The sequence below is a fragment of the Bufo gargarizans genome, chromosome 7 (assembly GCF_014858855.1).
Source record: "Bufo gargarizans isolate SCDJY-AF-19 chromosome 7, ASM1485885v1, whole genome shotgun sequence".
NCBI lineage: Eukaryota > Metazoa > Chordata > Amphibia > Anura > Bufonidae > Bufo > Bufo gargarizans.
The window spans coordinates 37,959,917-37,977,930 of record NC_058086.1 but is presented as its reverse complement, the minus strand read 5'-3'; the positions used below and the strand labels follow the sequence as shown (position 1 = coordinate 37,977,930).

At 42.6% G+C, this 18,014-nt stretch overlaps 1 protein-coding gene across 1 annotated transcript in view; it reads right to left on the bottom strand.

Moving 5' to 3' along the window:
• The window catches only part of ADGRL4 (adhesion G protein-coupled receptor L4), a 137,313-nt gene that overhangs the window by 38,394 nt on the left and 80,905 nt on the right, over positions 1–18,014 (bottom strand). Inside the window, exons 5-8 of the mRNA XM_044302059.1 lie at positions 15,739–15,809; positions 11,695–11,874; positions 11,429–11,612; positions 6,133–6,249 (exon numbers count right to left, since the gene is read on the bottom strand). Coding sequence (XP_044157994.1) covers positions 6,133–6,249; positions 11,429–11,612; positions 11,695–11,874; positions 15,739–15,809 — 552 coding nt within the window. The remainder of the gene's footprint in view (positions 1–6,132; positions 6,250–11,428; positions 11,613–11,694; positions 11,875–15,738; positions 15,810–18,014) is intronic.

Here is an 18,014-nt window from a genome sequence, read left to right as displayed (position 1 = left end):
TTGCTTTGTAACGAATTACTTTGTCATGAAGCGCATTTCTTTGTAAGTAGTGGGTGCAATGACAGGGAGTGACAATTGCGCCGCTTCCCGTCATTGTACCCCCACATGCTGCATTTATACACAATCTAATATAAATAAAAAAGTGTAAAATAAAAAAAATACTAAAATTATTCCAATCCATTTGATCGCGACGCTGTCATCTTGCTTGAAGATCTGGCGCAAAATCTTGCAGGGCCCGTGATGACTTCATCATGCCGGCTGGCGTGGTGATGTCATAGGTCCCTGTGCATCGGATTTCGGCTTATTCAAGCAAGATGGCGGTGGCCGGCCCATCTGTTTTACGCTATTTCAGGCTAAATTAATTCACTACCGCTAAGCGCAAGGAAATTCAGCTTTGCGGTGAATCGAATTTATCCGAAAATTAAGATCAAAGTCTAATTCGTGGACTTTGATTCGCTGAACACTAGTCATGATGATTGATACATTCCTCTTATTAGCAAGAGTTCTTCACCTGTGAGAGGCTGTCCCCACAAGTGAAGAAGCCGAAATTGGTAGAGCCAGACATCTCGCCTAGACCTTAGGAATTTTGGTTAAAGTTGATTTTGAGCTTCTGCGCATGTGCCGCTACACTTGCAAAGGCTTTGAGCAGCGGCAGAGGGCCCAGATTGTTGGGCCTCATCAGTCAGGGGGCAGGTTGATGCTTCTTGACCTGTAGGGACGACCCCTCACAGGTGAAGAACTCTTGATAAGAAGACAAATCCATTCAGCATAACTAATCTGGATGAATGTAGATGATTTTTTGGGGACTGGGATCCAAACATGAGTTTTCATTAATGGAATTAATAATAAGCAAGCGACAGAAGATGACTCTGGATTGTGCTTACTACTGTCATACAAAACATTTCTTTATAAGTATTGGTTTCTAGTCTACAGCTCCATGCACATGGCATAGTCCTATGTAGCAGGCTGCGGGCAGGCCACGAAGCCATAGGCACATACTGTGGCCCTGTATGGTGCTCTGCAGAGCTCCAGAGTATAGAGTTCTCCCCTATTCAAAGGAAGCGCGTCACCAGGAAACTTACTGATCGACCAGACACATTGTCTTGTAGGGCTAGCTCTTCTGAATGTAATCATAAGTTTCACTCAGGGTACTTTCACACTAGCGTTTTTATTTTCCGGTATTGAGTTCCGTCACAGGAGCTCAATACCGGAAAAAAACTGTTTTATCCTAATGCATTCTAAATGGGGAGCAATCCGTTCGGGGTGCGTCAGTTCAGTCCCTCTTACGTTTTTTGGGCGGAGAAAATATCGCAGCATGCTGCAGTTTTCTCTCCGGTCAATAATACTGATCACTTGCTGGATCTGGCATTAAATTTACATTGAAGTGTATTAGTGCCGGATCCGGCATTAAGTATTCTGGCAAAACTGATCCGGCATTCCGGTCTGCGCATTCGCAGAACTTTAAAAATGTAAAACAAATGAATACCGGATTCATTTTTCCGGATTTTCGGCAAATGCCATCAGTTTGCATCCGGATTTCCGGATTCGGCAGGCAGTTCCCGTGACGGAACTGCCTGCCGGAATCCTCTGCCGCAAATGTGAAAGTGCCCTTAGTAATCTGTTGCTCTATTCTGGAGAAAAATATGCAAAGAACCAGTAAAGTTCCCTGAGGGCGGGCCCAAACCGCTCTGTGCACCCTTGCTCCTCCTTCTTCCTCTGCCAGCCCCTCATTCTCCTTGATTGACAGGGTCAGGCTCTGCATAGTCATAAAGGAGGGGATGGGCTGGTAGACGAAGCTGGAAGAACAAGGGTGCACAGAGTGGTTTGGTTCCGCCCTCAGTGCACTTAACTGTTCATTTGCATGTGCATCAAAGGTACCTTTTCCCCAGAATGAAGGAACGGATCGCTAAGTGAAAACATCATTACATTCAGTGCAGGCTAGCCCTGCAAGGATCTATATAAGCGCTGTACACAGAGAATTTGCCATAGTCTTGCCTGCCACAGTAACACCAGAATCCTCACTACTTTCCGTCCTCTGTTGTCAATTATCTAAAATTTTATATAAAGCCAAATGAACAGGAAAGCTGAGGCCCAGTGATCCTGTGGTTTAAGAAACCAGCCCGTCCTGTCACAACGCGGCTATGCCCTCCACTATTGAATCAGGCCTCTTAAATATTGCATTCTTCGATAATTTAGTAATTATTCAAATGCAGATAAAGGAATTTGTCCTGCTAGGTCCTATCTGTTCCCTGTTGTGAAATGGATGTGATTGCAGGTGTCTAGGGCCGACAAATAATTATTCTTTTTGTCCGATGTGTTTATTTTGCTCTTTCTTCTACCTTCACAAACACCCTAAAAGTAAATACATGTCTATTCCCCCTAAATACACGGTAGATGGTTGTTTGCCTAATTGCACCTAGATTAATACTAGAGGGGGCGATTTGACAAATGCTGTCAGGTCTAGCATTGCATTGTGCTCATTTATTCAGCTAATACTATTTTAATGAGCTGTGGCACATTTCTTTGATTAAATCGTTCTTTAAAGTCATTTGCTCTGGCTATTAAGGACTGAGCTAGCAGTGTTATTCACCTCCATTGTCATTGGTATTCAGAGCCAGGATCCCGGTGTCTGAATTACTAAAGAAAACAATGTACTGTATACAGGTGTCTGCATGTTGTATGTATTCCAGATAGATAGAGAATAGATAGAATATAGATAGTTAGGTAGGTAGATAGATATATAGATAGATAATGGATATATAGATATTAGATAGATAGATAAATAGATAGATCTTAGAAGATAGATAATAGATAGATAGATAGATAGATAGATAGATAGATAGATAGATAGATAGATAATAGATAGATAATAGATAAATCTTAGAAGATAGATAATAGATAGATAGATAGATAGATAGATAATAGATAGATAGATAGATAATATATAGAATATAAATAGGTAGGTAGATAGAGGGATAGATAATGGATATACAGATATTAGATAGATAGATAATTAATAGATAGATCTTAGAATATAGATGGATAGATAATTAATAGATAGATAGACAGATAATAGGTATGAGACGGATAAATAGATATTAGATAGAAAGACAATATTTATATATCTTTGAAAATACTAAAAACAGAATAATAATAATTTCAACATTCATAAATAATGTGTCTCAGGCCTCATGCACACGACCGTTTTTCGGGTCCACATCCAAGCCGCAGTTTTTGCGGCTCGGGTGCGGACCCATTCACTTCAATGGGGCCGCAAAAGATGCGGACAGCACTCCGTGTGCTGTCCGCATCCGTTGCTCCGTTCCGAGGCCCCGCAAAAAAAAAATATAGCAGGTCCTATTCTTCTCCGTTTTGCAGACAAGAATAGGCATGTCTACAATGGGCCCCCTGTTCCATTTCCGCAAATTGCGGAAGGCACACGGGCGGATTCTGTTTCTTGTGGAACCGCGGTTTGTGGACCGCCCTAAAAACGGAACGGTCATGTGCATGAGGCCTAAGACTGAGAAGATTGGGATTATTGTTGAACCACCAATCATTTCACCGTTAAGCAGCATTACTACATTACTTTATCATAAGCCAGGGTTTGCGCTCAAACCAACCAGCCTTATACTTCATAAGAAAATAACGTAAAAAGGACAGGTTACTTTCTCCCACAAGATCAACATACTCCTTTTCTGATACTGTCATCCCATCATCCCGATGGCTGACGTCTGTACTCACTTCATGACACCATTGCTGTCTCATGTAACCCTAATTCTTCTTAATGTAGGTTAATGCCCTTGGTGAGAGTGAATAGGTTACTGCCCCCCACAAGATCAGCACACTGCTCCCCTGCTACCGTCATCGCTCCCCACATCTGATGGAGTGTTTTTTCTCCCTCAACTTCATGACCCCCCTTTTAATTTATGGATTCCTATCCCCGGTAACAGAATCATATCATTGGTCAATGACTCCCACAAGATCAGCATCTTTATCCCCTGCTGCTTTTAGCATTTCTCTAACCTGTCGTGTTCTATACACCTACTTTCTTATGGATCTTTTTGGACTATTTTTGCCTAGTTGTAGCTAGACTTTCCAAGATTCGGTTCGCTGGCACCCATCACTCAGGGCACATGTCCAGCCAGTTTTTCAGCTATGTCCCTGACCCTGAATTAATCTGTCAATGCCTGGGCACACTGGGGGACTCCAGTGCATTTATGATGGACTAGGAAATGATTGAGACCCATTGAGAAAGCCATCCTGTATATACTGGATTTCCAGCTCCTTCGTGTGCAGTACTGTAAGCAGGGGGTTGGTTCTTTAACATAATATTATTGGATGTTATGCCATGTATTGTCATATCTTGTATTGCAACTAGTATAGCCATATATGGATGGCACAGCCAAGGGTTAATAATCCTGGCCCAGCCCTTGCAGGTTGCTAGGTGGTGGCTGGTTCCAACCCTAGCTCTAGGGAGTGTATAGTGAGAGTTCAAAATCGAAGTAAGCTGTACTCCCTCTTCTCAGGCCTAAGAAAGCTACATAGATCTCAGTAAGATTTACAGAAAGAGAGGAGGAAGGAGAGAAAAGGAGAACTTAGAATCTGCATGGCCAAGGATAGGAGTCAGCAAGGTAACCTGCTACTATGGACATTCAGACCTTACTGCTGTGAAGGACACCCTTAAAACACCCTTCACACCTGGAGACATCTTGGCCAGATGTGCCTTCAAAAGCCACCATTGCCAGAGCACTTCTGCCCACTATAGATTCTACTGAGAGAGACTTTAGCAAGATAGGGTACAAAGAGAGTCATATCTCCAATCCTTGCCTTAATCCATGTACTTCTATCTGGGAGAGAATTGCACCATGAACAGATGTTACTTTGCTTTGCTATAGTTGGATGTACAGTGCTACAACTCCATTTTTGCACTTAAAGGGAACCTGTCATGTGGATATTTGATTATAATCTAACTGATTATATACAATCATTAACTACTAAAAAGTGCCTTAGATGTATTCACTTACTGGTGTGACAGATGGTTACCTCATAATGTACACACAAAGATGCCACATGCTAATGAGCTGATTTGAGTCCAGCGTGATGTCATTGAGTCCAGCGTATATTTAATTCAGAGCTATAGCCACTCCTCTGCTCACCTGCTCCTGATTCATATGGAAAATAACTGTCAATCAGCAGCAGGTGGGCGGGGAGAGTCAGGAGCTCATGAATATTCAGGACTCATCATTATGAGCTGGAGCTTTTCAATACAAGATGTTGGCAGATTGACTGGGTCAATTAAAGAAAGTGACCCAGCATTTTGCTAAGAGAATCAGTCACTTATTTATGTTGTCCTTAGTTAGGACACCATAAAACTGGGGACAGGTTCCCTTTAAGTAAAGATAAACCTTTATTCTTCTGGTTCTCTGACACCATAATCTGGCAATTGCACTATACACACCCTGCCTTGCACCCATTCAAATACCTAACATCAAGGGCACCCTGGGTACTACCAGGCAAGATCCCAGACTCTGGGTGTGACTCAAGGAAAGAAAGTGTGCCCCCTCCTTTCACTGGGAGGAAAAGAAAGTGTGCCCTAGGGAGCAACGGTGTGAGGAAAGCCACTGTGATTGACTATGACAGCCGGAACCACCACCACTCCTATCCTCCGCTCCGGCTTCTCATGGACTCTCTGCACATGCAGCCATGATGACGGCACTACGGAATATAAATTCCTCCAGTACGATACTTTAGTTATTAATCTACAGCCTATAAGAAGTTACGGCACAATATAATTAAAAGCAGGGACCGCTATCCAAACTCTGCTCGTTTAATTTCTAATGAAGAAACGTAAAGTTTAATTACATTTAAATATGCAGTACACAACAGCGTCATAAACAATTATATATATTAATGATGGTTCCCCTTTAATTACGGCCCCGTTAATGTGCCCGTTATTTCTCTGCTCGGCTCAATTTGCATACAAATATTTAGATCATTAGCCTTTTTCATTGCAAATGGAATATATGAAGCTTTCAGAAGACTTGTTTAACCCGCTAAAAACCTGCAGCAGATTGTTCTAACCTTTTCCCGTCCTACACACACAAAAAAAAAAGCGTCAAGCTTGCTGCTTACCATTAGGTGGCAAAGCTTCTTTTTTCTTCGGAGAAATCTTGATGTAATCTCCTTCCATGAGAGCATGCGGGTGAATATGTTTCATGTGGTTAGAGTCAAAGGTAAACAGTTTGAGGGCTGCGGAAGACAGTAGAGGAATTATGCGTTACTGCGCCGCGCGGCTTTTGATGGAAATAATTATGGTAAATATATATACGGCACTCGAAATAGGTACAAGAGGGAACAGTCTTCGAGCAGCAAATGTTTACAATTCTTGCAAGACAAAGATGAGAAAACAGTCGAAACAATGGAATGTTTTCAAGGGTAATGTAACGGAATATATTAGGCTTGTTGTTTAAGGGAAACTATGTTTCCCACTGGTTTGATGCTGCCTTTAGGCCTCATACATAGAGGCTGTATGGAGGCACCCACACCTATGCACTGCAGAGCTATAGGCAAACCATGTGGTGCTCTATATGGCTCTATACAGGGGCTTAACTATCATAGCGGCAGAACATGTGACTGCTTTGGGGCCCAGGGCAAGCAGTTGGGATCATCTCTTCTTCTACTGGAGGTGAAAACTTGGTCAGGACTCTATCCTCTAAAGCAGGCATGCTCAACCTGCGGCCCTCCAGCTGTTGCAAAACTACAACTCCCATAATTCTCTGACAGCCTACAGCTTTCATCCTACAGAAGGGCATCGTGGGAGTTGTAGTTTTACAACAGCTGGAGGGCCGCAGGTTGAGCATCCCTGCTCTGAGGAAACAACTTTTAGCAAATGAGGCAGTGGAAAAAATGGCCCAAGGGTCATTGAAATAAGTTTAGGCAGGAACCCTTCAGTCCTGTGTGGGGGGCCCGGTTTGATCCTTGCTATGGGGCCCTTACTTCTCTATGTACGCCACATGCTCTATATGAAGTTTTAGCTCTATAATACGGCATACGATATAGCATGCAAGCAGAGACGATCCCTCTGTAGGCCCCCAGATGATATTAGAGACATACAGATGTATAATGAAACGTCTAAGGGTGCCATATTGCAGCTCTATACAACTTGGAATAGCGTAGGGAGCTGTAAGCTATTATGCACGTGGCCTTAAAGGGAGTGTCTCACCAGGAAATTCACTGATAAACCAGACATGGTGCCTTGTAGGGCCAGTTCAAGCTGCATGTAATAATATATTTCACTTAGGGATCCGTTGCCTTATTCTGGAGAAAAAGTACCTATAATCCATATGCAAAACAGTTAAAGTGTAACTGTCATATTTTAAATTTTTTATTTGCTAGTTTATTAGAGCTAGGTATATATACCTTAGTCTGTCAATGATTGTCAAAAGATCTGTAATTACCTCATAATAATAGCTTTCATTAATGTCCTCTGTCCCTTTCCACTGCTCCCTTAAAAGACCGTTGATAGAGCTTGTCTGTCTTCCCTTTAGTATAAACAGAAGACAGAGGGGCGGTCCTTCACACTGCATGCCGGCATTAGGCTTCAGAGTGAGGAGGCGTGTCTCTCAGTAATCCAATCTGATTGGCTGGCAGGGAGCTGCAGGCTACAGCAAGTGTGTATAGGAAGTGAGGCAAAGCAGTTTTGGCCTCAGAGAACTGGCAGAACAGCCATCTTGAGAAGATCCTCATAATGAAGGGGTTAAAAAAGTCATAACTAAAGGGAAAAACTCAAGGAAAAGAGTGGTATGTGAAGAAACTAAAGATATTGAATAATGCATAATGGTGCGGTAACATATGCTAAAGTATATTTTTTGATGAAAACATGACAGGTCCAAATCCCTCTGTGCACCCTTGTTCCTCCCACGTCCCCTCCCTCTCCTTGTAGATTGACAGGGCCAGGTTCCTGCATAGTCATTTCTCCTCTCCCTGTCAATCAAGAAGGAGCCCATGTTGGTAAAACTGACCCTGTCCACCAAGCAAGAGAGGGAGGCCCTGAGAGGAGGAAGACAGGAGCTATGGTGCACCGAGCTGCTCAGGCCCGCCCTTCATGCACTTGAGAGCTAATTTGCATAGGAATTAAAAGATGATTTTTCTCAAGGTCCTGCCAGCTAAAGGGTGTAATATGGAGAGGCAGCCCTGCCAGGCATTGTGCATAGTTTAAAGGGGTTCTCTGGGCTTTTAATATTGATGACCTATCCTCGGTATAGGTCATCAATTTTAAACTGACGGGGGTTCGACACCCGGCACCCCTGCCGATCAGCTGTATGAAGGGAAGGCGCATATAGTGCGCGCGTAGACATAGCAGCAGGAAGAGAGAAGGGAGACGACACGGGTGTACTGCGCGTGCCTTCCTTTCCTACAGCCGATCGGTGGGGTTGGCGGGTGTCGGCCCTCCGCCGATCTGATACTGATAACCTATCCTGAGGATACTGTAGGTCAGGGATCAGTAACATTCGATACTCCAGCTATTGTGAAGCTACAACTCCCAGCATGCTCCTTTCACTTCTGTGGGAGTTCAGAGACCAGCCAAGCAAGGGTGCATGATGGGAGATGTAGTTTCACAACAACTGTGGTGCCGGAGGTTGCTGACCCCTGCTGTAGGTCATCAAAATTAAAAGCCCCTTTTAAAAATGAATCTGATGCTGCTCGACTCCCTTTAATCAAGCATTTAAAAAATAAATAAAAATAAAAAATAAAATTATTAACCCTTGTGTCCCTGTTTTTTTGTATTTTTAGATGTCTTTTTTTTTTTGCTTCCAATTACCTTCATATTACCCAGGATCTCTTCCCAGCCCAGGAACACTGATTTGCAGTAAATAGCAGCTAAGACTTTAAGTGGAGTTTAAGCCCTCGCAGCGTCCACCTTGTTTTTGTACGTTGCCATGGTAACCTGGCGCTGTAACTTTCGGCTATATTCCTTACCCTATCGATAACCCTTTGCTAACCCCTGTTTTCCCATAACCAGAGATTATGATCCAATCTGTAGTTATGGTGATAGGCTCGAGGGAGAACAAAGTCATAAACTTTGCCCATATTGGACAGCTACCCGATATTACCCGGTGAGCCGCTCTGTAAGCCTGCTATTTTTACAGATTACCGGCTAATATAAAATTGTCGTCATTTGGAAAATCTCCCTGCTTGGACTCTTTATATTAAAAAATCCTCTCAAGTGTATTTCTTTATTCACTTGATAATTCCCCAAGTCGGCAAAGCAAATTATTTCTGTGCCGCTTTCTATTCTCCACATCTGAAGCCTCAAAATGACCCCGGTCCTGGATGATGATGCTGATGGTGGAAAGTGGAGACTTCTAAAAGAGGTCCCGAGAAGACACAGTGCAGGCAGAGCTTGTACCTGAGCCTGCTTTCATAAGAACGCCCGGGTGTGGTCAGATCATAATGGAGCTATCGGGCATTGTCATCTTCTTTACACTGTTAGGGAATTTTCCGGGTTCATCCATTCGGATGTCTCGTTTCTAAGCTACGGATGAAGCCACCAGCCTTTATGGTAGGACAGGACACCCACAAAAAAATTGATATTTTCATTCTGTATATGGGGCAATGGTGAACATTTGGTCAGAACTCACTTTTGGGGTCATTTATTAACAACCCTGCGCTGCTGCTTGATGCGCCTAAGTTACGTAGAGGCGCCATTTTCTACGGCAAAAACAAGCGTTGAAATGATGAATGAGACACGCCCTCTTCCTAGCCCTCGCAACACCCCATTTTTCCGCCTCCTCGGAAAAGTAGCGTAAGTGGGTAATAGTGGGAAAAATTCCCTTTCCGAGCAAATCTGCGAAAAAAGTACGACAAAAAGTGGTGTACCTCAGATCATAAATGACCTCCTTTGTGTGCTGTTCATTTCCAGAACCCCTTCAGGTGGCCACAGACCAGAGGTCATTCATGAGGTATTGTCACGACTATGGTTTGGTCGTGACTCTTTGTGTCGCATGCAGTTGTCAGCGGTCTGCTCTTTGTTGTCTACCGCAGGTGAGGGCAGTTAGTATGTTGTCTCACATGTGGTTGCCGCTGGCAACATGATGTTGTTGGCAGTGTAGCAGCCTGTGTCCTTAATGTTTGTGTGGACATCAGTACTCGTGCACGGGTTCCAGTCAGCGTGTCTGTGGCAGGTAGGTGTAGTACTGGTTTAACTCACCTGCCATATCCATATGCTGTATATGTTTCCCCTCTCCTTGCTCCTTGGCCAGTGAGACTCCTGTTCGTCCATGTCTAGGAGGAACAGGTCGTCTTACCCTGCTCCTAGTCCAGGGATTTCCTGAGGGCTAGTAGGGACCCTAGGTTCCAGAGTTTGAGCCCTCCTACCATCTGGGTTGGCTCATATGGTTAGGAGACAGGGTCAGAATTAGGGACGCGCTAGGAGGTGACCTGCTCCCTGGTCCTGGCCTAGCAGCTACCCTTATCCTATTGACATCGCACGGTTGAGGGTTTCCCCCATTCTCATCCGTGACAGGTATAGACAATGGCAGGGTCTTTTTCTACTACCAGTCAATGGGTTATTTAGATGGTAAGGATAGTGAGGTTTCTCAGTGTAAACCTTATCATCATCCTTATTGATAGGGATCATGGCAAGGTATTAATAACTTTACAGACAGACAGATAAAACAAAAAGACGTTAAAAGGCTAAAGGGTATGTAAGAAATAAAAAAGAAAGAAAGAAAGAAAGTAAGGATAGATGATAGGTAGATAGATGTATAGATAGATAGATAGATAGTACAAGAAGACAGAGAAAGGCTATGTGAGAGAGAAAGAAAGAAAGAAAGAAAGAAAGGAAGAAAGAAAAGCAAAAAGTACAAGAAGACAGAAAAAGACTAATAGGTATGTGATAGAAAGAAAGAAAGACAAATAGTACAAGACGACAGAGAAAGGCTAATAGATATGTGATAGATAGAAAGAAAGAAAGAATTGAGATTGGCAGATAGACAGATACAGTAGACAGATAGATAGATAGATAGATAGATAGATAGATAGATAGATGGATAGATATATTAGAAAAATGGCAGCACCAGACAAAAAAAGGATAACATTTGGCAGAGGTACAAGCCTAATGCAGAACAGCAGCACACTCAAATAATGAAAAAAGAAGAAAACGTTTTTTTGACCCAGGTGGACACGACATTTTGGCTCAAACACTAGAGCTTAGGGCTTGAGGAAGGCTCTAGTGTTTGAGTCAAAACATCTCGTCCACCCGGGTGAATAAACGTTTTCTTCTTTTTTCATTATTTGAGTGTGCTGCTGTTCTGCTTTTTTTTTCTAGATAGATAGATAGATAATGGAATAAGGCATAGAAATATTGATAGATTTGTGAGAAAAAGATGAAGAAGGAATGTCTGATAGAGAAGAAGCATTCCCTCACCCATGTCACTGGCATCCACGTCTAGCTGGGTTGTCTTCTGGAAGTTCTGGGACATATCTAGCGCCAGCTGCTCGGTTGTGTGCAGAAGTTTGGTTATGCTTTTTCTTCTGCTTTCTTCAGTCAACTTCTTCCAAACTGTAATTTTATCCTTTTCAACAAAGTTGTTCACGGTGTTCACAAAAGTCTAAGGATGGGAATAAAGAAAGACCTTATTACAGCGCAGCCATTTACCATTCAAAGGCGGGTGTCAGGCCGGGATCACTTACGGTAATGGTGGTATTAGTGAGCGTCTCTTTGTTTGGGGCTGTCTTATTGAAGGTGCTTAGCAGCGGAGAAGAAGCAGCGAGCACTTCAATGTAGGAAATCACATCCACTGGCAGGAGCTCTCTCGTCGTACTCTTCTGAATTTCTTTTAGAAGAGCTATTGGCTCTTTGATGGTGTTCACCTAAATTAGAGACGGAGAGATGAGAGGGGGCCGGTTTGTCGCCATTCACATTGTCTTGGTATTTTTTAGATTGCACAATGAATGAAGCAAGTCTTGAAATTATTGGTGCATTAACCTGAATATCACTTGGGTTATGTAATAACATATTCATTACATAAGAGCAACTCAGCAACGAGACAAGCTGCAGATGGAGGTTGATACTTCTTTCATGGTAATGGTCTCCATTCTTTTATCAATCCACTGCCCTGATATTGCAGCGGTGTAATAGTGGAAGCACAGGGCCTAGGTAAGGTTCCCAAAGCTGGACTCTGAGAAAACCTCCTGAAGGCGTTAACCCATGACTAATGCAAAAAAATATATCAGACATCATATAGTACATGACAACCTCTTTCTAACAAAGCTAGAACCAGCCCTGTACCTCACATGGACCCAGAGATCTCCACAGTCATTGCTCCAATTGCTCTGCTAGATTTATTGCAGCTCAGGGAGTGTGTCTTTTCTTAGGGTGTGTGACCTTTCTGCTGCAGCTCTCTTCTTATCACAGCTCTGGGGGAGAGTCCTTTCTGCTGCAGCTCTCTTCTTATCACAGCTCTGGGGGAGAGTCCTTTCTGCTGCAGCTCTCTTCTTATCACAGCTCTGGGGGAGAGTCCTTTCTGCTGCAGCTCTCTTCTTATCACAGCTCTGGGGGAGAGTCCTTTCTGCTGCAGCTCTCTTCTTATCACAGCTCTGGGGGAGAGTCCTTTCTGCTGCAGCTCTCTTCTTATTACAGCTCTGGGGGAGAGTCCTTTCTGCTGCAGCTCTCTTCTTATCACAGCTCTGGGGGAGAGTCCTTTCTGCTGCAGCTCTCTTCTTATCACAGCCCTGGGGAAGAGTCATTTCTGCTGCAGCTCTCTTCTTATCACAGCCCTGGGGGAGAGTCCTTTCTGCTGCACCTCTCTTCTTATCACAGCCCTGGGGGAGAGTCCTTTCTGCTGCACCTCTCTTCTTATCATAGCCCTGGGGGAGAGTCCTTTCTGCTGCAGCTCTCTGCTTATCATAGCCCTGGGGGAGAGTCCTTTCTGCTGCAGCTCTCTTCTTATCACAGCCCTAGGGGAGAGTCCTTTCTGCTGCAGCTCTCTTCTTATCACAGCCCTGGGGGAGAGTCCATTCTGCTGCAGATCTCTTCTCATCACAGCCCTGGGGGAGAGTCCTTTCTGCTGCAGCTCTCTTCTTATCACAGCCCTGGGGGAGAGTCCTTTCTGCTGCAGCTCTCTTCTTATCACAGCCCTGGGGGAGTGTTCTTTCTGCTGCAGTTCTCTGCCTGTAACTGCCACAGCTTCTAACAGTAGATAGGGCTGGTAGCAGTTAATGGATGAGCATGTGCGACCAATTCAGCAATTTCAGTTGGCGCTTTATTGAATAACTTAGTGGCTATACAAAACTTTCTATTTCATGGATTAACAAATTCAGATCCTCCCCGTTTAAGATATAACAGACAATACACATATATTTCAATACATTACAGTTCAAAAAGCATGATAAATAGAAATTAAAGACCCTTGTGGGACAAAAAAAAATATGAAAAAAAATTCAGACACAAAAAAAGACATATTTTAGGTATCTGCATAGTCATAATAATTTGCAAAATTTATATTTTATATTTAACACATTCTGATATTATAAAAGAAAAAAATAATATCAATATTTAAAGAGGTTGTTTGGGAGTTTGAGAAAGGGGTTGTCCAAGTTAAAGGGATTTTGCGGGAGTGCAATATTGATGACCTATAATAAAAATAGGTCATCAATATCTGATTAGTGGTGGTCCGACTCCAGCAACCCCTGTGATCAGCTCCCTTGAGCGCCCGTTCATTGGTCACATGGTCTATGTGCAGTTCAGTCCCATTCACATGAATGGATCTGGCTTGCAATACCAAGCACAGCCACTAGATAATGTATGGTGCTGTGGTTTGTATGCTGTGAGGAGGCCTCAGCGCTCACCTGAGTTCCGCTGCCTCTTCCAACAGCTAAACAGTGTGGGTTGTGGGGAGTCGGACCCCCACCAATCAGAAATTGATGACAAATTCTGAGGACGGGTCATTAATTATATTGTACTCCCGGAAAACCCTTTTAAATTAATATTTTCCCAGGAGCAGGGCAAAAAGTAACTCACAATTACTTACCACTTTCTTCAATGCTGCTTCCAGCCCCGCGCTCGGATCCTGCAGCCCTAACATCGTCTTCCTGGCTGCAGTAGTGATGTTCCATGCACACCTTGTCACCAGTGCAGCCGGTCACTGGTTTAGCAGTATAGGGGACTGCTGAGGACAGTGATTGGCTGTAGAGGTGACATGATGTGTACAGGATGTCATAAATACAAAAATAAACTATACCTGTTAAACCCTCAACGCAACAGCTCTCCTGCTGTGGTCATGCAGCCAACATACATCAAACACATGACTGCTGCTGCCAATCACTGGTCTCATCAGCAATTCTTGCAGTACTGATTGGCAGCAGTGGTCCCATGAATGATATGCTGTACATTAAACCAGCCGGGTATTTATTTGGTATTGTATTGTATTTTTTTTTTAATACTATTTCTTACACAAGTTTCTTAACATCCTGGACACAAAATTGTATAAAATTGAGAGAAGATGCCTGCATCCATAAGGGGTTAATAATAAAGCTATACTCAATTTGCTACACAATGGAGGATTTTTTAATGAGGGGATTTTTTTAAAGTCATTTTTGCATTGAGTTTGCGTTGGCGAAAGTTGCACCAAATTTTTTAAATGGAGCACATCGGTTTGATCTGATGCATGTTCAACCTTAAAACTTTTGCTTAGAAAGTCCTAATCCACCCTCTGCTGTAGAAAGTTTGCAGCGATAAATCTTGAGTTAAACTAATTTACATAGCTAACCACACCCACTTAACAAAAAGTGGAGAGAAAGGTGCAAACGGTACACAACAAGACTTGTGCCAAAACTTGCAACTTTATTACAGCCCCACAATGTCTCTGTCAGTACACAGGGAAAACCTAACTTTCTTAATCATTCCCGTTGTTGTTCCTCTTTCCCCAGTACAGTTTCCGATGGTCATCTGGTCCAGTTTAAATTGGTGGGTTTGACCACCCTTCATTTGAAATAGGTGTCTGGACAGCTATTGTCTCAAAAAGGGTTATCAGCTTTGAGGCTTCCATATTTGTTAGAAGGATTAGGCAGATCCCAGTTGTGATCGCAGTGATCAGCTGTAATCTGTGGGGGAAATCACTAGCAAGTGTTCACTTTCCCTGCAGCACCACCGCAGGAGAAATGAAGCATTACAAGTGTCTATATCAGGGTTCCTCAACTCCAGTCCTCAGGGACCACCTGCCGGTCATGTGTTCAGGATTTCCTTAGTATTGAGCAGGTGATATAATTCGTGTCAGTGCATCAGGACTTACCACAGGTCTTTATTCTGTGGGATATTCTCAAATCATGGCCGGTAGGTGGACCCTGAGGACTGGAGTTGAGGAACACTGGTCGATATAACACACGGATGTACTAAGTCCTCCAGGGCCAGAAATGCTCTTTGTAGCCATTCTCTGCTTTGGATAATAGGGTGCAGAAAATTAGGGATCCTCTCCTCATTTATGTATATGTGTTATTAGTGTAGACAACAACCTCCAGCATTCCAGCTGTTCTGAAACTACTATTCCCAGAATCCTCCTTTCACTTTTATGGGAGTTACAAGAACAGCTGAGCAAGTGTGCGTGCTGGGAGTTGTAGTTTTGCAGCAGGTTGCTGATCCCTGGTGTTGATAGATCAGAGACATGTATGACATCATCATATATAGAGATTAGAAGACAAGCTGGAGCATGAGAAGAAAATGTCCTCAGACGTACTTACCTTGCTAATTGTTTGATTAATGTTTGTGGAGATGCACTGATCATCCAGATGACACTTAATCTTGACATTTTCTATAAGAAAAAAAAAACATGGAAGAATAACCCATGAATACAGAATTCAGTAATGGTGTATAATTAAGTACTATGGATTTCACAGCTTTTACATTAATGCATGTGAAAATGAACAAAGGCAAAATACCTAATGGAATGGAATTAGAAAAGACTTTCAAGATGTAGCATGCTTTACATTGTTATTTAAATCTAAGGCATATATTATCTAGTTTCTGATGCATTAAACTTGTGTTAATTGGTGCATTAAAGAGTGTACGATAATTCACTTGTTTGCCACTAGGTGGTGCTTTAGAGTGCTGGATTCTAATGTGCTTTTTGCTTGCTGATGTTGCCTTTACAGCACACCAAGTGGTTGTGTGTGGTATTACAAGATGCATCATTTTTGAAAGCATTGAATTCGACATTTGTTTTCTTAGATTAATTTAAGTTAACTAATCTATGAGTGGTCGCCCTCAAAATAATTTAGTCATGGACTCGAAAGAGCTTTTTTACAGACCACTATTAATAGCTTGGCTTACCAATGGAAAAAAAAAATGGTGGCAACAACAAAAATAGGGAGGCGAGGTTGGTAAATCCTGTGGGCAGTGATTAATTTAGATTTGGTTTGTTTGCCCTAGAATATGTCTTTAATTTCATCACCTTGATGGCACATCACTAGGATATGCCATAAATGTCAGCTGCGGGTCCCCCTTTTGGACCCCTTATCACCAGAACAGGGATCACGGAATTGAAGAAGAGCATACCATCACACATGTACAGCAATCTCTCCGTTTACTGCCATGGGACTTCTGAAAATCGTTAAGTGAGCACAATCCCAACCCATCCATTTGCAGTAACCCAGTGGTTCACTGCTAAAGTATCAAATGGTTCACTGCTAAAGAGTTAATGCTCTAATGTAGTTTGGTTTCTTGCTAAGAGAGTTACTGTATGGTAAATATGCATTTTCAGCGGCACAAATGATTCATGTGGCTGTATTATATGCACTTTATAATCTCAAAAAGGCAATATATGGGAAATACATAGTTAAATGGCAACCTTAAAAGTCTCTGCCAGCATGATCAACCCTATTAAAACCATCGTGCTGATTAAAATGATACCTTTCTTTTGTCTGTCCCCTACAATAAATCATTATATATTATTTTTTATTTATTATATTATAGCCTTTTATTACAGAGAGAATTTTTTTTATTTAAGTCCGTCCTGGGACTTGAACATAGCATATCTATATACAAGGCTGTGCACTTAGCACTCAGCTATAGCCTTTCCACAAAGAGAATAAGAATGTTTTTTTCTATGCTAAGAAGGATAACACATAATATGGTGTCTTTATAATCATATATTGCGCCTGTGAATAAAGCAGTGATATGTATATTAGCTTTCTCAGGATATTTCAAATGTGTTTAAGCCAGGGGTGTTGCTAGTGCCCTAGAACATCAGGGGCACGAGCCCAAGGCATACAGTTGCAAGAAAAAGTATGTGAACCCTTTGGAATGATATGGATTTCTGCACAAATTGGTCATAAAATGTGATCTGATCTTCATCTAAGTCACAACAATAGACAATCACAGTCTGCTTAAACTAATAACACACAAAGAGTTAAATGTCACCATGTTTTTATTGAACACACCATGTAAACATTCACAGTGCAGGTGGAAAAAGTATGTGAACCCTTGGATTTAATAACTGGTTGAACCTCCTTTGGCAGCAATAACTTCAGCCAAACGTTTCCTGCAGTTGCAGATCAGACGTGCACAACGGTCAGGAGTAATTCTTCACCATTCCTCTTTACAGAACTGTTTCAGTTCAGCAATAGTCTTGGGATGTCTGGTGTGAATCGCTTTCTTGAGGTCATGCCACAGCATCTCAATCGGGTTGAGGTCAGGACTCTGACTGGGCCGCTCCAGAAGACGTATTTTCTTCTGTTTAAGCCATTCTGTTGTTGATTTACTTTTATGCTTTGGGTCATTGTCCTGTTGCAACACCCATCTTCTGTTGAGCTTCAGCTGGTGGACAGATGGCCTTAGGTACTCCTGCAAAATGTCTTGATAAATTTGGGAATTCATTTTTCCTTCGATGATAGCAATCTGTCCAGGCCCTGACGCAGCAAAGCAGCCCCAAACCATGATGCCCCCACCACCATACTTCACAGTTGGGATGAGGTTTTGATGTTGGTGTGCTGTGCCTCTTTTTCTCCACACATAATGT